At 46.2% G+C, this 23,125-nt stretch overlaps 1 protein-coding gene across 1 annotated transcript; it reads left to right on the top strand.

Annotated features, from left to right (window-relative positions):
- The first annotated feature begins 7,971 nt into the window (after window positions 1–7,971).
- On the top strand, window positions 7,972–21,372 carry ZNF318 (zinc finger protein 318). Its single transcript, XM_066595192.1, has 10 exons — window positions 7,972–8,501; window positions 9,541–9,593; window positions 10,214–10,367; window positions 10,512–11,984; window positions 16,468–16,567; window positions 16,672–16,922; window positions 17,099–17,587; window positions 17,741–17,831; window positions 17,916–18,034; window positions 18,239–21,372. Exons 1-10 carry the CDS (start codon window positions 7,998–8,000, stop codon window positions 20,480–20,482), a joined length of 5,478 nt encoding a protein of 1,825 aa, XP_066451289.1. The 5' UTR covers window positions 7,972–7,997; the 3' UTR covers window positions 20,483–21,372.
- Window positions 21,373–23,125: the final 1,753 nt, after the last annotated feature.

Genomic DNA, 23,125 nt, shown 5'->3' with positions numbered 1-23,125 from the left:
AGATGGGGTATCATACATGAGGGGGTACACTGTATTAAATGGGGTATCATACATGAGGGGGTACACTGTATTAGATGGGGTATCATACATGAGGGGGTACACTGTATTAGATGGGGTATCATATATGAGGAGGTACACAGTATTAGATGGGGTATCACATCTGAGGGGGTACACTGTATTAGATGGGGTATCATACATGAGGGGGTACACTGTATTAGATGGGGTATCATATATGAGGGGGTACACTGTATTAGATGGGGTATCACATATGAGGGGGTACACTGTATTAGATGAGGTATCATATATGAGGGGGTACACTGTATTAGATGGGGTATCATATATGAGGAGGTACACAGTATTAGATGGGGTATCATATATGAGGAGGTACACAGTATTAGATGGGGTATCATATGAGGGGGTACACTGTATTAGATGGGGTATCATATATGAGGAGGTACACTGTATTAGATGGGGTATCATATATGAGGAGGTACACAGTATTAGATGGGGTATCATATGAGGGGGTACACTGTATTAGATGGGGTATCATATATGAGGAGGTACACAGTATTAGATGGGGTATCATATATGAGGGGGTACACTGTATTAGATGGGGTATCATACATAAAGGGGTACACTGTATTACATGGGGTATCATATATGAGGGGGTACACTGTTTTAGATGGGGTATCATATATGAGGGGGTACACTGTATTAGATGGGGTATCATATATGAGGGGGTACACTGTATTAGATGGGGTATCATATATAAGGATGTACACTGTATTAGATGGGGTATCATACATGAGGGGGTACACTGTATTAGATGGGGTATCATATATGAGGGGGTACACTGTATTAGATGGGGTATCATATATGAGGGGGTACACTGTATTAGATGGGGTATGACATATGAGGGGGTACACTGTATTAGATGGGGTATCATATATGAGGAGGTACACTGTATTAGATGGGGTATCATACATGAGGGGGTACACAGTATTAGATGGGGTATCATACATAAGGGGGTACATTGTATTAGATGGGGTATCATAAATGAAGGGGTACATTGTATTAGATGGGGTATCATACATGAGGGGGTACACTGTATTAGATGGGTTATCATACATGAGGGGGTACACTGTATTAGATGGGGTATCATATATGAGGGGGTACACTGTATTAGATAGGGTATCATACATGAGGAGGTACACTGTATTAGATGGGGTATCATATATGAGGGGGTACACTGTATTAGATGGGGTATCATACATGAGGGGGTACACTGTATTAGATGGGGTATCATACATGAGGGGGTACACTGTATTAGATGGGGTATCACATATGAGGGGGTACACAGTATTAGATGGGGTATCATATATGAGAGGGTACACTGTATTAGATGGGGTATCATATATGAGGGGGTACACTGTATTAGATGGGGTATGACATATGAGGGGGTACACTGTATTAGATGGGGTATCATACATGAGGAGGTACACTGTATTAGATGGGGTATCATACATGAGGGGGTACACTGTATTAGATGGGGTATCATACATGAGGGGGTACACTGTATTAGATGGGGTATCATACATGAGGGGGTACACTGTATTAGATGGGGTATCATACATGAGGAGGTACACTGTATTAGATGGGGTATGACATATGAGGGGGTACACTGTATTAGATGGGGTATCATACATGAGGAGGTACACTGTATTAGATGGGGTATCATACATGAGGAGGTACACTGTATTAGATGGGGTATGACATATGAGGGGGTACACTGTATTAGATGGGGTATCATACATGAGGAGGTACACTGTATTAGATGGGGTATCATACATGAGGGGGTACACTGTATTAGATGGGGTATCATATATGAGGGGGTACACTGTATTAGATGGGGTATCATACATGAGGAGGTACACTGTATTAGATGGGGTATGACATATGAGGGGGTACACTGTATTAGATGGGGTATCATACATGAGGGGGTACACTGTATTAGATGGGGTATCATACATGAGGGGGTACACTGTATTAGATGGGGTATGACATATGAGGGGGTACACTGTATTAGATGGGGTATCATACATGAGGGGGTACACAGTATTAGATGGGGTATCATACATGAGGGGGTACACTGTATTAGATGGGGTATCATACATGAGGGGGTACACTGTATTAGATGAGGTATCATATATGAGGGGGTACACTGTATTAGATGAGGTATCATATATGAGGGGGTACACTGTATTAGATGGGGTATCATATATGAGGAGGTACACAGTATTAGATGGGGTATCACATATGAGGGGGTACACTGTATTAGATGAGGTATCATATATGAGGGGGTACACTGTATTAGATGGGGTATCATACATGAGGGGGTACACTGTATTAGATGGGGTATCATACATGAGGGGGTACACTGTATTAGATGGGGTATCACATATGAGAGGGTACACTGTATTAGATGGGGTATCATACATGAGGAGGTACACTGTATTAGATGGGGTATGACATATAAGGGGGTACACTGTATTAGATGGGGTATCATACATGAGGAGGTACACTGTATTAGATGGGGTATCATACATGAGGGGGTACACTGTATTAGATGGGGTATCATACATGAGGGGGTACACTGTATTAGATGGGGTATCATACATGAGGGGGTACGCTGTATAAGATGGGGTATCATACATGAGGAGGTACACTGTATTAGATGGGGTATCATACATGAGGAGGTACACTGTATTAGATGGGGTATGACATATGAGGGGGTACACTGTATTAGATGGGGTATCATACAAGAGGAAGTACACTGTATTAGATGGGGTATCATACATGAGGGGGTACACTGTATTAGATGGGGTATCATACATGAGGGGGTACACTGTATTAGATGGGGTATCATACATGAGGGGGTACACTGTATTAGATGGGGTATCATACATGAGGAGGTACACTGTATTAGATGGGGTATGACATATGAGGGGGTACACTGTATTAGATGGGGTATCATACATGAGGGGGTACACAGTATTAGATGGGGTATCATACATGAGGGGGTACACAGTATTAGATGGGGTATCATACATGAGGGGGTACACTGTATTAGATGGGGTATCATACATGAGGGGGTACACAGTATTAGATGGGGTATCATACATGAGGGGGTACACTGTATTAGATGAGGTATCATATATGAGGGGGTACACTGTATTAGATGGGGTATCATACATGAGGGGGTACACTGTATTAGATGGGGTATCACATATGAGGGGGTACACAGTATTAGATGGGGTATCATATGAGGGGGTACACTGTATTAGATGGGGTATCATATATGAGGAGGTACACAGTATTAGATGGGGTATCATATATGAGGGGGTACACTGTATTAGATGGGGTATCATACATAAAGGGGTACACTGTATTACATGGGGTATCATATATGAGGGGGTACACTGTTTTAGATGGGGTATCATATATGAGGGGGTACACTGTATTAGATGGGGTATCATATATGAGGGGGTACACTGTATTAGATGGGGTATCATATATGAGGAGGTACACAGTATTAGATGGGGTATCATATGAGGGGGTACACTGTATTAGATGGGGTATCATATATGAGGAGGTACACTGTATTAGATGGGGTATCATATATGAGGAGGTACACAGTATTAGATGGGGTATCATATGAGGGGGTACACTGTATTAGATGGGGTATCATATATGAGGAGGTACACAGTATTAGATGGGGTATCATATAGGAGGGGGTACACTGTATTAGATGGGGTATCATACATAAAGGGGTACACTGTATTACATGGGGTATCATATATGAGGGGGTACACTGTTTTAGATGGGGTATCATATATGAGGGGGTACACTGTATTAGATGGGGTATCATATATGAGGGGGTACACTGTATTAGATGGGGTATCATATATAAGGATGTACACTGTATTAGATGGGGTATCATACATGAGGGGGTACACTGTATTAGATGGGGTATCATATATGAGGGGGTACACTGTATTAGATGGGGTATGACATATGAGGGGGTACACTGTATTAGATGGGGTATCATATATGAGGAGGTACACAGTATTAGATGGGGTATCATATATAAGGATGTACACTGTATTAGATGGGGTATCATACATGAGGGGGTACGCTGTATTAGATGGGGTATCATACATGAGGAGGTACACTGTATTAGATGGGGTATCATACATGAGGAGGTACACTGTATTAGATGGGGTATGACATATGAGGGGGTACACTGTATTAGATAGGGTATCATACATGAGGAGGTACACTGTATTAGATGGGGTATCATACATGAGGGGGTACACTGTATTAGATGGGGTATCATACATGAGGGGGTACACTGTATTAGATGGGGTATCATACATGAGGGGGTACACTGTATTAGATGGGGTATCATATATGAGGAGGTACACAGTATTAGATGGGGTATCATACATGAGGGGGTACATTGTATTAGATGGGGTATCATACATGAGGGGGTACATTGTATTAGATGGGGTATCATACATGAGGGGGTACACTGTATTAGATGGGGTATCATACATGAGGGGGTACACTGTATTAGATGGGGTATCATATATGAGGGGGTACACTGTATTAGATAGGGTATCATACATGAGGAGGTACACTATTAGATGGGGTATCATACATGAGGAGGTACACTGTATTAGATGGGGTATCATACATGAGGGGGTACACTGTATTAGATGGGGTATCATATATGAGGGGGTACACTGTATTAGATGGGGTATCATATATGAGGGGGTACACTGTATTAGATGGGGTATCATACATGAGGGGGTACACTGTATTAGATGGGGTATCATACATGAGGGGGTACACTGTATTAGATGGGGTATCACATATGAGGGGGTACACAGTATTAGATGGGGTATCATATATGAGAGGGTACACTGTATTAGATGGGGTATCATACATGAGGAGGTACACTGTATTAGATGGGGTATCATACATGAGGGGGTACACAGTATTAGATGGGGTATCATATATGAGGGGGTACACTGTATTAGATGGGGTATCATATATGAGGGGGTACACTGTATTAGATGGGGTATGACATATGAGGGGGTACACTGTATTAGATGGGGTATCATACATGAGGAGGTACACTGTATTAGATGGGGTATCATACATGAGGGGGTAAACTGTATTAGATGGGGTATCATACATGAGGGGGTACACTGTATTAGATGGGGTATCATACATGAGGGGGTACGCTGTATAAGATGGGGTATCATACATGAGGAGGTACACTGTATTAGATGGGGTATCATACATGAGGAGGTACACTGTATTAGATGGGGTATGACATATGAGGGGGTACACTGTATTAGATGGGGTATCATACATGAGGAGGTACACTGTATTAGATGGGGTATCATACATGAGGGGGTACACTGTATTAGATGGGGTATCATACATGAGGGGGTACACTGTATTAGATGGGGTATCATACATGAGGGGGTACACAGTATTAGATGGGGTATCATACATGAGGGGGTACACAGTATTAGATGGGGTATCATACATGAGGGGGTACACTGTATTAGATGGGGTATCATACATGAGGGGGTACACTGTATTAGATGAGGTATCATATATGAGGGGGTACACTGTATTAGATGGGGTATCATATATGAGGAGGTACACAGTATTAGATGGGGTATCACATCTGAGGGGGTACACTGTATTAGATGGGGTATCATACATGAGGGGGTACACTGTATTAGATGGGGTATCATATATGAGGGGGTACACTGTATTAGATGGGGTATCACATATGAGGGGGTACACTGTATTAGATGAGGTATCATATATGAGGGGGTACACTGTATTAGATGGGGTATCATACATGAGGGGGTACACTGTATTAGATGGGGTATCATACATGAGGGGGTACACTGTATTAGATGGGGTATCACATATGAGAGGGTACACTGTATTAGATGGGGTATCATACATGAGGAGGTACACTGTATTAGATGGGGTATGACATATGAGGGGGTACACTGTATTAGATGGGGTATCATACATGAGGAGGTACACTGTATTAGATGGGGTATCATACATGAGGGGGTACACTGTATTAGATGGGGTATCATATATGAGAGGGTACACTGTATTAGATGGGGTATCATACATGAGGGGGTACACTGTATTAGATGGGGTATCACATATGAGAGGGTACACTGTATTAGATGGGGTATCATACATGAGGAGGTACACTGTATTAGATGGGGTATGACATATGAGGGGGTACACTGTATTAGATGGGGTATCATACATGAGGAGGTACACTGTATTAGATGGGGTATCATACATGAGGGGGTACACTGTATTAGATGGGGTATCATACATGAGGGGGTACGCTGTATAAGATGGGGTATCATACATGAGGAGGTACACTGTATTAGATGGGGTATCATACATGAGGAGGTACACTGTATTAGATGGGGTATCATACATGAGGGGGTACACTGTATTAGATGGGGTATCATACATGAGGAGGTACACTGTATTAGATGGGGTATGACATATGAGGGGGTACACTGTATTAGATGGGGTATGACATATGAGGGGGTACACTGTATTAGATGGGGTATCATACATGAGGGGGTACACAGTATTAGATGGGGTATCATACATGAGGGGGTACACAGTATTAGATGGGGTATCATACATGAGGGGGTACACTGTATTAGATGGGGTATCATACATGAGGGGGTACACTGTATTAGATGGGGTATGACATATGAGGGGGTACACTGTATTAGATGGGGTATCATACATGAGGGGGTACACAGTATTAGATGGGGTATCATACATGAGGGGGTACACAGTATTAGATGGGGTATCATACATGAGGGGGTACACTGTATTAGATGAGGTATCATATATGAGGGGGTACACAGTATTAGATGGGGTATCATACATGAGGGGGTACACTGTATTAGATGGGGTATCATACATGAGGGGGTACACTGTATTAGATGGGGTATCATATATGAGGGGGTACACTGTATTAGATGGGGTATCATATATGAGGGGGTACACTGTTTTAGATGGGGTATCATATATGAGGGGGTACACTGTATTAGATGGGGTATCATATATAAGGGGGTACACTGTATTAGATGGGGTATGACATATGAGGGGGTACACTGTATTAGATGGGGTATCATATATGAGGGGGTACACTGTATTAGATGAGGTATCATATATGAGGGGGTACACTGTTTTAGATGGGGTATCATATATGAGGGGGTACACTGTATTAGATGGGGTATCATATATGAGGAGGTACACAGTATTAGATGGGGTATCATATATAAGGGGGTACACTGTATTAGATGGGGTATCATACATGAGGGGGTACACTGTATTAGATGGGGTATCATACATGAGGGGGTACATTGTATTAGATGGGGTATCATATATGAGGGGGTACACTGCACAAGAAGAGGTTATCCTGTATAACGACGGGGTACGCTATATTATTGGGGTACACCGTGTTAGAGGAATCATGTATAAAGAGGGGGTGCACTGTATGAGAAGAGGGTATAATCTATAAGGAGGGGGTATATATAAAAAACGGCATCCTGTATAGGGAGAGGTACACTGTGTTACAAGGGGGTCATCTAAAAATACTGTATGTGATAAATGTATTAGATGGGTATCCTGTATAAGAAGAGGGGTACACCGTATTAGAGGAGACATCATAAAGAGGGGATGCAATGTATTAGACGGGTATCCTGTATCAGGTAGGGAGCACTGTGTTGCAGGTAAATCCCATGAGGCTCACTCGCGGGTGTAGCAAGATGGCGCCGCCGCGCGCTGTGGTGACGTAGGGACGCACAGAGTGTGACGTACGGGCGGACGGTCCGTGGTCTCGTAGTTGCGCCGCCATGTATCGGACCCCGATGCGCCGCGGTCTTTCTCCGGACTCCCCGAGCCGAGGCCAGCGCCGGGACAGCCCGCACTCCCGGGAGAGCTCCTGGTCCCGCGGACACTCCCCGGCTCGGCGCTCTCCCGCCAGACGTGGTCGCTCCCCCGATAGACGCGGCCGCTCCCCCGACAGACGCGGCCGCTCCCGTTCTCGGCCCCGCTCCCGCTCCAGACCTGGCGGCCGGTCCGGCCGCTCCCGCTCGAAGTCTCGGGGCCGGTCTGGCCGCTCCCGCTCAAAGTCTCGGGGCCGGTCCGGTCGCTCCCGCTCGAAGTCTCGGGGCCGGTCCGGTCGCTCCCGCTCGAAATCCCGGGGCCGGTCTGGCCGCTCCCGCTCGAAATCCCGGGGCCGCTCCGGCCGCTCCCGTTCCAGACCCCGGCGCTCCCCGTCACCGTATTCCCAGTACTCGGGCCGCCGCCGCTCCCCGGGGGACTCCTACCGCCACGAAGGCCGCAGCGGCGAGCAGGTGAGGCTCCACCCCTGCGGACATCGGCACAACCCTCAGGTCACGTGATCTAATGCAGAGCCTGGTTACTATAGCAACCCAGTCATGTGACCACGCTGGAGACGTGGGGGTGAGGTTGGCAGAGCTAGCTTGGGGAGGAGGCGCTTGTCCATTGAAGGGAAGGGAGGGGGGGATGCCGCACCTGGTCTTTGTGGAGATGGCATGTGTGGGGCACGACACATCTGATCTGGGGGGTACACTTGATTTTTCCGGGGGAGACAGTACATGGGGGAGACCACACACCGTTAGCTACTGGGGATGATGCTCCTGATCTTTGGGGGCTGCGCACTTTTTTTGGGGGGGGTTCTTCTATGGGAGGTACTTGCAGGGGACGCCGCGCCTGACCTTTTGGGGGTGCACACTTTTTTTGGAGGGAGGACACGACACAGCTGTTCTTTGGGGGGTGCACACTTTCTTTGGGGGGATGGAGGGGAAAACTAGCGGGGACAGCTCGGCAGATCTTTGGGGGTACCCTTTTTTTTTTTTTGAGGGGGGGGGGATTTATAAGGGACGACGCACCTGACCGTTGGGGGGTGCACACTTTCTTGGGGTGAGGCGACACAGCTGATCTTTGCGGCGTGCACATTTTCTTTTGGGGGGGGGGTGGGGCCGCAGCGCTTGACCTTTGGGGGAGGGGGGGAAATACTTACGGGGGACCCGGCGCCTGACCTTTGGGGAGTGGGGGGAGTACTTGTGGGGGACACAGTGCCTGACCTTTGGGAGGTGCACATTTTCTTCAGGGTGGAAACGCCTGCGGGGGGCGACGCGCCTGACCTTTGGGGGGGGGGGGGGCGGTGGTGATACGGACTGGACATGTCGGAAGACAATGCTTTGTGGGAGGGGGACATGTTGGGATGGGATGCTTGAAGATGCTCTTGTCTTGGGGAGGACAAGTGAGAAGGTGTTTTAGTCCTGAAGGACCCGTCCGGTTAGGCGCTCCATACGTGACGCCTCCTATAGGTTATTTCTGGTATTTCACTGCATCTCCCTTCTGTTCCAGAGTCGGCTCTCCCCCAGCTACCGCTCTACGGCCACCAGCAACCCCCCGGACAGGTAAGGCTACTGCGAATATAAACCTTTGGTGATCTTCGAGGCGATGGCTTGCAGTGCATCCTGGGATATGTCCTCTGGGACTGCCGGCTCTAATCAGCTCACATGTAATTTACCTCCTTTCAGTCTTTTTGTGCTTTTTACTTTTCAACTTGGAAACCATCAGCAAGCTGAGATTGATGATATCTCAGAACTTTGTACGGTGGTTGGCCGTGAATGGGTCACATTAAAGGGGCGGCACGAGGGAAGAATCTGCTCCACATGTCATGTGACCGCGGCTGATGGGGTATTTCCACCCATGCTTAGTGCAAGTCTAAGGATTCATCCTCCTTCCTCTTTCTTGGCCACCCAGGTACCCCCTGTGTTCGCCTTGTCATGGTTACACATAATGTCGGAGGCCCATCTGCAGCTTGTTGACGGTTTCCATGCAGGAGGAAAAGATTCAGGACCCTGCATTAAGTAAAGGGAAAAGTTATCAGATGGCGGTCGCCGACTACAGAGTTGCGGATTTACACATAGTTGTAGATGTTTTCACGTCTCCTGTATTCAGCCTCTCAAAATGGCTGATAGCACGGAGCAGTAGCTTGTATCAGAAGCCTGAACATGTGGTGCCTTCGTTCTAGGTCTGGCGGAGTAAAGTCGTTCGGCCATGATTCCCCGCCACATGTTTACCAGAGCTCTGGTGATTCGCGCGCCATATCCTTGCCCATGCCTAAGAAGTCCATCCTGAAGAAACGCTCTGATGTGGAGACAACGAGTCACGACCAGTCTCCTCAGGTGCGAGCGCCATTGCTTATGTGTCCTCTGAGGGGCCCGGAGTAATGTGGGATTGGTGTGGCCCCGGACTACTGACTATATATGGTGCCTCGTTGCTGTGAACTTGGCTCACGTATCTTATCCATTTCCATTTATTTCCTCCAGGTGGATACGTTCTCAAATGTCAATGATGGAAGAAGCGCGAGCTCCTCGGGGGCGGAGAAAAGTGCGGAGAAGAATAACATAACCGAAAGTCCTCTCCCTGTATCAGCCCAGATGGGTCTTCTCAAGTCTACTGCTGGCGCTCCAGGAGCAACACCGAAACCTGAGTCTCCTCAACCATATGGCAGTACCCAGCCTACGGCGACATCAACCAACTGGACGACGATCACCAACACAGAGATGGGCATGAAAGGAACGGTTGCGGGTGGTAAAACCCCTCCTTGTGAGTCAACGGACAGCCCCAAGGTGACCCAGTACAACTCGTCTATGGACAACCTTCTGTTTAACCTGAATGCCCCCAAGCCTCAGAGTAGTCCGTTTGGTGGCATGAACATCTTCTCTGAGCAAAAAGAGGTCATCCAGAAGGGTTCAGAAGAGGCATGGGGCAACAAGAAGCCGCCTGAACAGGGCTGTAAATCTTCTCCTCTCCTTAGTAAACCTCTTGATCTAAAGCAGCGAAGCTCTACTGAGATTGAGGACGAGGAGCGGTTTCTTTACGGGGACGACGACGAGGAGGATAATAAGCCGGAGCCTCCAAAACCTCCATCTGGCCAAACGCACTCTGCTCCACCAGTCAAACCTTCCCCAGACAAGCAAGAGTTCGAGAAGATCCATGACCTGCTGAAAACTATCGGCCTGGATATTGGGGTTGCCGAAATTGGCAAACTTGCTGTCAGAACACAAGAGCGGCTTCATGGAAAAAAATTGACGCCCAAGATGTCGCAGCCTGCGGACGATCTACCACCGACTGCAGCCACCGCTACCCCCATTGACCCCAAGGCTAAAGTTTCTGAACCACAAGGCAAAACAGAAAAGAAAGAAGGAGCCGAAGCTGCAGTGAAGACTGAGCCAACCGAAAAACCGGCTCCTAAGGAGCCAGCGCCACCGGTGACCCAGCAGAGCCCAATCCCCGTCCTTCGTGAGAAACCTCAACTTGTATTGCGGAAGTCTTTACCAAAAGAGAAGACTGCCGCACCGAAACCAGAGAGCCCTGTTCAGCCACCTGCCCCGAGCCCTGTGCCCGATCCAACACCACCTCCAATAAGTCCTTCCCAAATGCATCCTGTGTATCCCCAATACTCACATTCCCCAATGGTCTCTGCTTATAGCATGCCACATCCAAGCTACAATCCCTATAATCCCTATCTATCATATCCCCCCTCCAGCTGGACCATGTATTCTCCAGTGCCCCCCCAGACTCTGCCCCCTCACATGCCGTCACCTACCGTCCCTCACATGAGCGTCCCCGACGGTACACCCGCCATGATGTACCAGCCCCGCAGCAACTTGCGCGTCATTGAAACCACTGAGGATATTTTTGATGTCAAAGCTGCGAGCAAACCCAAAAACCCGTTAGCAGCGCTGCTGGCGAAACAGGAAGCGGACCGCAAAAACAAAGAATCGGAGAAAATGAAGGTAAGTCCGTCACCCCCTCCCCCCCTTCCCCTCTCCGAGGACTCTTCTGCAGTGCAACGCCTTGGCTTTGGTTTCCGCATCACTCTTCGCTTTTTATCCATAGCTTTTTGTGGTTTGGCGTAATCGCTCTGGTCGCGCTGCAGATCAAGTACAGGATTAGTTAAAAAGCCCCAACTCTGAGGCTTCTGGAAGGAGTTCTGCTGCTCCGAATGGGACGGACAACGGCCACTTGAAACGACAGGCGCGCTATTTAAAAAAAAAAAAAAAAAAAATCTATAAAAAAGTTGCCAATAGGTGGCGCTATTGTAGACCTCTTTATCATGACAGAACTGAATTACCATCAGATCCGAGGGATCGCATTTGTCTGCATGTTTTAGCGATTAAAGCTGACTCATTGCAAATGTCTTGTGAATGGAAAGCGTTGATAACCAAGGGCGCAATATTGAAAACTTGTAGCTTGGTGACTCTTTTACAAAGTTTTTTTTTTTTTTTTTTTTTTTTAAATGGCGACGGCATCGTCTGAAGGGGCCATTACCCAAACGTCATCTTATCTAGAGCAGCAGAACGCCCGTCAGAGGCCTCGGAGTTTGGAAGCTTCATTTTGTAATCCTGTAGTGTGACTGAAATATCCCTACCGGTGCGAGACCAGGAAACCCCATCACATCGCCTGAAGGGACGACGTCATCACCCGTGGGCCCCATAAACTGCAGTAATTGTCAAAAATCACCTAGAAGTTATTGTTGGAATCTAATGACACAAATCCTGTGACTGTAATATTGATATTGGAGTCAGTTATATCTGAGCAAAAGGGTCATTTATTGTGGAGAACCGACCCCTTGTAGGGAGGCTCTAGTACCCTGTTGTACTGCCTCTAGCTTGGGTACAAGATGTGATACAGGCGGGCATGGAGGCTCTAGTGCCCTGTTGTACCGCCTCTGGCTTGGATACAAGATGTGATATGGGCAGGCATGGAGGCTCTAGTACCCTGTTGTACCACTTCTAGCTTGGATATAAGATGTGATACAGGTGGGCGTGGAGGCTCTAGTACCCTGTTGTACCACTTCTAGCTTGGATACAAGATGTGATACAGGCAGGCATGGAGGCTCTAGTACCCTGTTGTACCGCCTCTAGCTTGGATACAAGATGTGATACAGGTGGGCATGGAGGCTCTAGTACCCTGTTGTACTGCCTCTAGCTTGGATACAAGATGTGATACAGGTGGGCATTGAGGCATACAGGTTCCTTATGGTATCCTGCGGCATATCAGCCCACATTTGCTGTAACTGAGCCTCTTGATTGTGTACACTTAGTCTGTTGCAGTTGGCGTCCCAGATGGTCCCATACATGTTCTATTGGCAATGAATCTGGCGACCGGGCAGCCATGGCAGTGTGACAATGTTGTGGGGGCTCCTGTGACCCCCTTGTGTGTGCGGCCGAGCATTACCCTGCTGGAAGCCGCCATGAGAGGAACATATGTGGCTGCAGGATGTCCTGAACATATCGCTCAGCTGTCATTGTCCCTCGTACCACTACTAGGGGGGACCGACTGTTGTATGCGATGGCCCCCCAGACCATCACACCAGCAGGGGGCAGTGTGCCGCTCCACAGCAAAGGCAGGACTGAGGCGCACACCCCGAGGTCTTCAGACGAACACGTCCGTAGTCAATGCCCAAACTAAACCTGGATTCGTTGCTGAATACAATCCGGTTCTCCTCCGTAGCGTCCAGTTTCCTTGGTCACAACATCACTGCAAATGGAGGTGGCAGTGGGTGTCGGAGGCCATACATGTAATGGGGGCCGTGACACCAAATGTCCTTCAACCAAGCGCCTGAAAATGGTTCTGACAAACACCGGGGTGTTACAATGGCGCCCCCTGTCTCTGGATGGCGGACAACGAAACAGTTGAGACTGCTGGTGCTTGTCAGATGATCAGATGCTCCTCTCTACTGGTGGTCTGTCGGGGTTCCTGAGCCCGGTCACCTTGTGTGTCCCCATCCACTGGTCCCAACACCTCCTAACAGTCTGGTCAGATGCTCCTCTCTACTGGTGGTCTGTAGGGGGCATCCTAAGCCCGGTCACCTTGTGTGCCCCCATCCACTGGTCACAACACCCACTAACAGTCTGGTCAGAACGGCCAGTGGGGGACAATTCATGGATACGACCATCCAGCTTCTCACATCCCAATAATGCGCCCCTCTCTGACTTTGGTAACGGAGTGAAATCTCTTCTCTGCATCGTAGAGGTGTCTAGTGGTCAACAAGCTCTACAAGCGGAAGAAGAGGTCACTACACACAAGGAGCCTCCGAGAGCCTCTTATAGGCCAAGGGGGGAACCACTTTTAGGGCCTCCGGTGACAAGACCGTCCATCTAATCACCCCAACTCTCAGCATTTACAGATCTGCCTAAGATGGAACTGCAGGATGAGTTCTGTAGCAAAGGGACAACATCTTTTAGAGATGGGATGGGTTTTTTTGATTGTATGTTATGCAGCTCAAAAGGTGAGGGAATGAGGAATCCATGGATTTGTTCCATATTCCCCGGGGGCCTCATTCCAGAGCTCTGTCCTCACAAAGTTGATGTGCCTTGGAAGCTTGGCCTTCTCCACACACATCTACTCCTCTTTGAGAGGTGTGCGTGCAGAAAGTCAGGCTGCTGGCACGTACCAACTTTGCAGGCACACGTCGCTTGAACAGGGCACCTGATGAGTATGAAACAGAACTGGACTCCCCATTCCCTTTACCTTTTGAGCCCCATCACATAGTTTATGGGTATCAAAGGTGATGATGGCTTCCTTTTAAAAAAAATCAAGTTCCCCTGTCGATCGCAGAGGCAGCAAGCAGTGTTACTGATGATGACCAGATCTTGTTTTAGGTAATGTTCACCTGTAGCTGGAATGGTGATGTCATTCTGCGTCAAAATCTGCATCTTGGGTGTGGCTCTGCAGCAGATCTCATCCCTTCTACTGAAGGGGTGAAATCGCCTGCGTACCTACACCAAAATCCGCAACGGTCGTGTAGTTTTTGACACGGAAATGGTGCAAATCTTACACTGTGAAAAATCCACACCCTTTCCGCTGCGTGTGATCGCACCCTTATGTCAGCGCTCCATCGCGTCGCCCTGCACTTGAAATGGTCAATAAAGTGTAACGGTACTTGACAAGTCATAAGGGTATTTCAAAAGTTTTGATTGGTGCTGAGACTCCCACTGATTACTAGAACAAAGCGGTCTTTCTAGCTGAAGAAGGGCTCAACGGGAAGCGTATGAACCCATTTTCAGCTACTAAGCAGGGACGACGCTCGGATAATTGCTTCTGCCGCTTAGTTCTAGCGATCAGTGGGGGTCTCGGCACCCAGATTGCAACCAATGAAAACTTTTGACTTTAAGTTTTTCTTAAAATATTGTGCATTGAAAGTGTAATGTACAAGCGATGAGAAAAGTGCAAAAAAAAGTTTGGTTTGCTTTTTGTTTGTTTTTTAAAATATTCCCAAAAACTTTTAACCTTTTGTAAAAACCATAAAATAACTTTTTCCATTATTCTCAAAGAAAAATACCATAATTATCACCTGTCCATAAAAGTCCAGTCTATTAATGTATTTATCCCGCATGGTCAGCGCCATCAGAAAAACATCAGATTTTTTTTTTTAGGCACCCCATCTCCCCAAAAAACTATAAAGCAATCAAAATAGTACCAATAGAAACTACCGCTTTGCTCTGCAAAAAAAGTACGCCCTCGCACAGCTCCAGCGAGAGACAAATACATAAAATGAGAAAAGTTATAGAATATGCCGAAAAAGCAATTTCTTTTCTTTTAAAAAAAATAGGCAGAAAAATGTAAAGCGATGTAAATTGGGCGTCGCCATAATCGTACAGAATAAAGATAATGCCTTTTTACCTCTCCGTGAATGCCGCTAAAATACTCCCTCCAAAAACGATGCAGTTGCGTTTTTTTTTTAAAATTTCACCCCATTTTGAAATTTTTTTAACATTTTTGGAACAAATTAAATTCTACCATTGCTCATCCTGCAAGAAAAAAAACCCCTCATACCGCTATGTCAATGGAAAAGTTAAAAAAATTGATTTCTTTTACTGCGGAGAGACAGAAATGAAAAATGGCAGTGCCCATAAGGCGTTATTGTGCAAGAGAGAAAGCTGACGGACCTGAACACACTGGTGGGATACAGACTCTACTACACAGTAGATGGTCAGCAGCAGACCTGTGACTATCGGTCTCAGCTATTCTTGCTGTCACTAGTGGGGAAGGTGGGTGTCCGGGAAGAGCTGTTGTCTGTGAACGAGAACGTTGGAAGAAATCGCCAGGGTTTAGAACAGTCCTATGAAATGCGCTAATCTGGGCAGAGCGCATTTGCTGTTCAGGTAAGTGTGAAGCTGCGGACGGGGATTGGCAGTGTCGATGGGGGGTGAAATACAGTAAACTAAGATGCTGCCTATGACCCAAAGAAAAAGAGCATTTCATTTATTGAAGGTCTTGGAGGAGCTGGACTCTGTCAGGAAGGAGCACAAAGTCAAGAACGAGAACTTGAAGACCCTCAGTGCGAAGGTGGAGCAATTGCGCACCCAGCAGGGTGAGTATTACTAAGAGCTCAAGGGGCCATTCATGAATCCACATATATTCATTTTACTGCCTCGCTGGTAACTTTTTGTATTCACCGCCTGTCATGTGTCACAGGTCTACTTCTTCGGAAGAAGCGGCGGGAGAAGGATGGACACAAAGACCCCCTACTTGAGGAACTGAATAGTGTATTGGAGAGTGCCCAAAAGCAGATTAGCTCCCTGTGCGAGGAGATTAACACAACAAAACACAAGCAGCAGCAGCTCACCAAGGTAGCGGAGATCCTGGGTGTCAATCCCACTGAACTGGTTGAGAAGAGTGAGCCTAAGAAAGAGCAGAGAAGCTCAGGTTCTCCCGCACCAACCAGGGTGAGCACAAGGTCTACCATGCATTGTCCAGCGGATGCACCCAATTATACGTCTCTGTATATGTTCACACTTGTTGATAAAAATTACGCACTTGTCGTTGCTCTTATGATTGATATTCCCTAAGCTTGTTTCCTAAAAGTGTTTCGACTCTTAGACTTCTCTTGTTTCTTATCCAGGACTCTGATAATGAGTCAAGAACCAGTAATGACTCCAAGTCTGCAAATGACTTGAAGACCACCACTGACCCTTTGTCTAAGGTTGATTTGAAAGCCAAGAGCAGTTCTAAATCTGAAGATGACGCAAAGTCATTGGGGGCTGCCCACCTACCCAATGTTACTAAGAAGTCTGAAGATGTCCAATCTAAAGGCACACCACCAGTGGCAAGCCCCAATTCTAAGAACTCGCCGGAGCCCCACTCCCCTTGCTTGTCAAAGTCTGAGGACACCATAAAGTCAAGAGACAAATCACGGTCAAAAAGTCCACAACCCTGTCCTCCTCCTCCTTCCTCTAAAACGCAACCCCAGTCAGAGGAACCTCGACTCTTTGATATATCTGAAGTCTTTGAGTATTACGATTCTGGCTCACATTGGTGTGATGACTGTAATGCGATCTGTTTGACGTTGTTTGAATTCCTGCTGCATTTGCATGAAAAGAAGCATATCCAGGTAAGAAACCGATCATTGGTCTCTTATGTTGAGCAACGGCTCTGTTTCTTGTCACTGGGTATGGGATTAGTTTACCTGTAGACAGTCTGTGGACTCTGTTTCATTAGTATCCAGTTTACACAGAGTTCTCCTTTACTCTTCATATCCATACAGTGTGCAAAAGGGTTAAAGAGACCGTGGGCGAAAAAGAAAGATTCAGAACCAAGCACCCCAAAGAAGCAAAAAGTGAATGTCCCCCTGAAAGGTGAGGATGTTCTTCACACATGGTCCTGTGGGGCATAGGGGGCTAGTACGGTGTCTCACGTTACTGTGTTGTCACACATTGCAGGCACTGAGTTTATGACCCCAACTGAAGGCTTCTACTGTGGATTGTGTGACGAGCTGTTCCCGGATCTTGTTGAGGCTGAACTGCATCTGAAATCTTATGCCCACAATGACAAGTACAAGGTTTGTCTCCTTCACGTCTACTCTTAAAACCATTGTTTAGCTCTGATAAGTCTCCAGTTGTTATGAACGCTTACAAGAACATTTAAAAAACTTGTACAGCAGTTGTGGAGACCAATATCCGTAATAAAAGGGAAAGCTTAGACCAGTTTTACACTTACAATCTCAGAATCTCTGGTTATTTATGGACTTTTATTCCTCCCACAGAAATACATCGAAGCACATATCAATTATGAAGCGATACGCCGCGAGAAGAAGAAGGCGAAATTGACTCTGGCTCAGACACAGCAAAAGCGCAAAATTGCAGAGCAAAAACGTGAAGAGTACGAGCGCAGCAGATCTAAGAAGTTAAAGAAAGAAGAGGAAGACAGAAAAGCAAAATCCAAACGTTACACAGCTGTCCCTCCGCCCTACTCTGAACAAAAACGGAATAAAACGCCAGAAAAGGAACCTGCAAAGAATTCCGCCTTTAAAAAGTTTGCTTGGAAACCAGTGGAAAACAAAACCCAGGCAGCTGTCAGCTCTTCAAAAGTGGACACTGCATTGAACAAACCGAAGGAAGAAGAGCCCAAAGTTCTTCCTATAAAGCCAAAGGGTTTTGCAATAAAACTCCTAGGTAAGCCCAGTACCGTGTCAGCAAATGCCTCGTCCGTCTCCCATTCAGCGACTTCCACAGCCGTTACTACTACTGCTACTTCAACCTCTTCCACATCAGCTGCTTCTACTACTGCTGCTTCCACTACTACTACTACTTCTCCAGCAGCAACTAAAGTTCAACCCGGCCTCCCTAATCAGTTGACTATTCGACCCAACCTGCCTAGTCCCTTAAATATCCGTTCACCAGCCCCTTCTGTAACTATGAGCAAGCCTGCTCCACTTAACACATTCTTGTCTATAAGGTCTTCAAATGCCACATCAAAATCTATACCAATAGTGAATAATGAACCTACAGGGGTATTCTCAAAGGACTTGGTTTCAAGAGCTTTTGGAGGAGAAGTGATACTTAAAGAGGGCGCACAACCAAATGCTACAGACAAAGCCGAAAATAAGGAGCAGAAGAAGAAAACTGGGCAGAGCCCGGAAGCTTTGCAGAAAACTAAAGGACCAGACTTGGTTAAAGTTCTCGTCAGTGAAAAGACTGTAGAAAATAAAGAAGTCCAGAGTGTTAAAGAAAGTTCAGTCTCTAAGCCTGGTCCTGTGCTCACCAGCCCTTCACGTCCACCCTTCAGTGGCCCTACTAAACAAGCACCAATTCCTGAATCTGCAAAGGTCCCGCAGACTCAGAAAAGAAAGTATCCTGTTTCAAATCCTGCTTTATTTCCATTTTACACCAGCCCATCTGTAAAATTTCCCATAAGCCGCTCAACCAACGGTTCATCTAACAGTGCTAAATCAGATAGCACCATCACTCCCAGTAATCAAAAGACTGGGAATGCTGAATTTACTCCAACTGGAGTCCAAAAACCTCAGGATACAAAGGCTCCTAGTAAACTGGAAAAGGAAACGCAGCAAGAAGTTAAGGACCCCACGCTTTCAATAAACCCTACGACTGGTCGAATACAGTATTTTCCTGTACAAGAAACTAAGGTTAAGGACACAAATGTCCAAAAATTGCCAGAAACCAAACGCACGCCAACCGTGGTTACCTATGTCAGCAAGGTCAGTCCAAACAAACCATTCCCTACCCCTCCGGTACCTGTGTTGAATATAAAACCCGCTTTCAACGCTACTACCAAACTCAACCAGAAATTTAAGAAGGCTCCACTGTCCCTGCCCAGTTCCCTGTTTGGACATGTACAAGATACAGCGTGTAAAGACATAAAAATTACATCCATAGAATCACAGAGGACAATTAATACAGCAGACAAATCAGTGAGCCCTCTGTTACCACCTGCAGCGACGCAAGTGTCCCCTATCTTATCCGATAAACCCAGCTCTGCCAAACCCAGCACCTTGCAGCAAGAACTCGACTCTTATTACAAGCTCATTGCAACTGAGGAGGATCCTGAAGACTTAACCACGTCTGAAGACCAAGACTTGGAAACTTCTCCTGCGACTGTGAATGTTACCAAAGTTCCCCAACAAACGAAGGTAGAAAATCTGCCACAGAAGAAGGCAAAATTAGAAATCGCACCGCCTCCTGTGAAAACGCCAACTAAGCCAGTTGTACTGGATGTTTCTGGTGAAGACCCTGATGACTCAGACATGGCGTGTGAAGTTCCTGATGTCCCTTCGAATTCAGTTTCCCAAACTGCTGGGTGGAACTTCATGCAATCTAGTTATGCATCAAACCAAAGCTGTTGGAGCAACAACCGACAGCCAATGAGCTTGGCTTCTGGCAATGGCTCAAAGGGCAAGGACGAATCAAAGGAAACGCATGTGACTACGGCAGTCGCATCCGAAAGTTCCATGGAAGACCTGTCTGTTTATGTCACATGTGATTCTGATTAACACCTCACAAATAGATGAACCAGTGAGTGATCACCATCCCTCATATCTACTACGTGAATGCAACCTTGAAAATGGTGAAACCTCTAGGTTGAGAGTGCACGTATTCCTCTACAGTTTGTGTTATTTGCAATGTTTTTTTTAGGACGATTGGTAATGAGGAGCTGTGCGCAATTCTATTTAGTAAGCATTGTCGGGCTAGAAATGCTCCAGTTAACTTTTCACGTCTATAGGGAGCTGCTGCACCGTGACCGTATACTGGTTAGGTATGGCTCCGCACCTCTGCTCCCCGTAGAGGTCAGTGGGCAGTTTAATGGGTGGTAATATATTATTGTGATACTCGGAGAATAAGGTGGAGAAGAATTGATTGCACTTCCTAAGCATAAGTTCACCGGTTTACCTGAGACCCTTTTGCTTGCCTTGGCTTGTCATCAGCATCACGGCTTCACTGTTGTAAATAGTTTGTTTTGTGTTTTTTCCTTTAACATTCCATTAGGGTTTCATATATGTAAGAGAGCTCTCCACTCGGTGAGGGTGACCACACAGTGGGGCATCTCACCACTGTTGAAATGATATAAATATGCCTTTTCCTATGTTGTGGATTTGTAAACATTAGTTTGGTTCTACAATCATTTTAATGAATTTTTTTTAACAATCTTCTACCGAGGCTGCCACCAAGGATGATGATGGTATCTAGGTAAGAGATGTTCTGTACATATTGACCCGGTTCTGGGGTCACTGCATGTTCTTTCCTTTTTCAGTTTGTTATACAGTATATGAAGAAGATGCGGAGGAACTGCCACTTTATTCTCTTCTGTTCCCTCGAGTGTTGCTGTAATCCAGGACTCTGCTACAGATCCTGAACATTTCAATAAAAGCCTTTATCTCCTTCATGTTGCTATCCTCTTATTGTTGTCAGTATGATTGAGGCAGGATGAGAGTGGAGTGATTACTCCTTTCTGAGAGCTATTATGTCGTAGTTATTAATGCTTCCCTCTGACCACCGGCTCTGTATATTATTTTTCCCCCCAATAGATATGAACGTTTGTCAGCGTGAGAAAGTCTCCGGCTTCTTAACACCAGGAAAATGAAGACAGAAGAATGCCGAATCTACCACTCCTGACTGTGGAGAAGCAGCCACCAGTCCTGTCTAGAATTGAAGGACTTCTCCAGCCAGCTAATGGAACACATTCTGTGGGGGCTTTGTCACGGGGTTGTTTTTCCACTACTTATGTACAACCCCACTTCCAAAAAAGTTGGGACACTGTATAAATGTAAAGAAAGAATGCAATGATTTGGAAATCTCATCTAACCATATTTTATTCACAGTAGAACATGGAACACGTATCAGAAGGTGCAAGAGAGGCATTTTTCCATTTCCTAAAAAAAATTCACTCCTCTCAGAAATTGATGGCAGAAACACATCTTCCAAAAGTTGGGACAGCGTTGGCAAAAGGCTAGAAATGTAAATCATACTAATGAAAAAGCTGGGGGGGGGGGGGGGGGGGGTCATTTTCTACTTAGTCACATGACCATACAAAGAACATGTTGAAGAGTCAGTCTCTCAGAAGCAAAGATGGTCAGAGGTTCACCAATCTGAAACCGGTCCAAAGATTGTGGAAGAATTATCAAAAATATGTATTCAACATAAAATTGCAAAGACTTTGAATATCCCAGCAGCTCCAGTACATAATATCAAAAGATTCAGAGAATCCGGGGGAAAAAATGGTGCACAAAGACTGACAGTCACTATTGCATGTTTGAAATCTAAGGGCCCTCAGGTGGCACTGCATTAAAAACTGGCATGATTCTTTAATGCAAGCTATTGCATTAATCATTATCTATAGACATCTTTAGCTGTGAAATCCACAAATGCAAGAAGAAGCCATACATCTAAGGAAATGCCGGCGTCTTCTCTGGGCCAAGGCTCATTTAAAAAGAAAACTTCCGTGGTCAGATGAATCAAAATTCGAAAATTCTTTTTGGAAACCAGACGCCATGTCCTGTGAACTCGAGGAGAAGGACCATCCTGTTTGTTATCCATGTACAGTTCACAAAACTGCATGTCTGACAGTATGGCATTGGCAGCTTACAGATTTTGAAAGGCACCATCATTAATGATCTGCTGGCAGAATCTCACCCATAGGACTTAACAGCTAAGTATCAGCTCATCATTGGCAATTGGAAGGTATATACATGAGGCTTGGTAGCCATGCAAAAAAAGAAGTGTACGTGGTGTAAGGTGTAATACCAGCTAGGACGCAGGTGAAGATGGCTTCATGTACAACAGTAGCTGCAGTTACTGGATGTCACTGGCGGCTGCAGATATCTAACTTTCGTCATGTAGCAGCCATCCTGATATTGGGGTGAAAGTGTAGGCTGGGATTTGACAGCGGCTCTAGGTTTTTCTGTTGCTACTTTTGGCAGAGGTGGTAGGAGAGATCAAGAGACATGGATGAAGAGGAGCTCTGTAGCTGGTGGACCTCACATATAGGGTACTTCATATACTTAATCCATCTGCACTTACCACACTCCCCCTTTCCAGTCCTTGTAAAATTTTCATATCTGTTGACCTATGAGGCTGTGCAGACTTTTAATGGACTGTATTGTGCTTATGATGTAGCAGACTACAGCTCATAATAAAAC

This window comes from Eleutherodactylus coqui, chromosome 3 (genome assembly GCF_035609145.1).
Source record: "Eleutherodactylus coqui strain aEleCoq1 chromosome 3, aEleCoq1.hap1, whole genome shotgun sequence".
In the NCBI taxonomy this organism is placed as follows: domain Eukaryota; kingdom Metazoa; phylum Chordata; class Amphibia; order Anura; family Eleutherodactylidae; genus Eleutherodactylus; species Eleutherodactylus coqui.
Note: the sequence above shows the minus strand (reverse complement) of the source record. Positions and strands in the feature narration are given on the sequence as shown.

What these genes read in the sequence shown, in the direction of transcription:
- ZNF318 (XM_066595192.1), top strand. Translation starts at nt 7,998, where the DNA reads ATGTATCGGACCCCGATGCGCCGCGGTCTTTCTCCGGACTCCCCGAGC. An exon ending in ATGAAAAGAAGCATATCCAG is followed by an intron (nt 17,588 to 17,740) that starts GTAAGAAACCGA and finishes ATATCCATACAG; the next exon opens with TGTGCAAAAGGGTTAAAGAG. An exon ending in CCCACAATGACAAGTACAAG is followed by an intron (nt 18,035 to 18,238) that starts GTTTGTCTCCTT and finishes TTCCTCCCACAG; the next exon opens with AAATACATCGAAGCACATAT.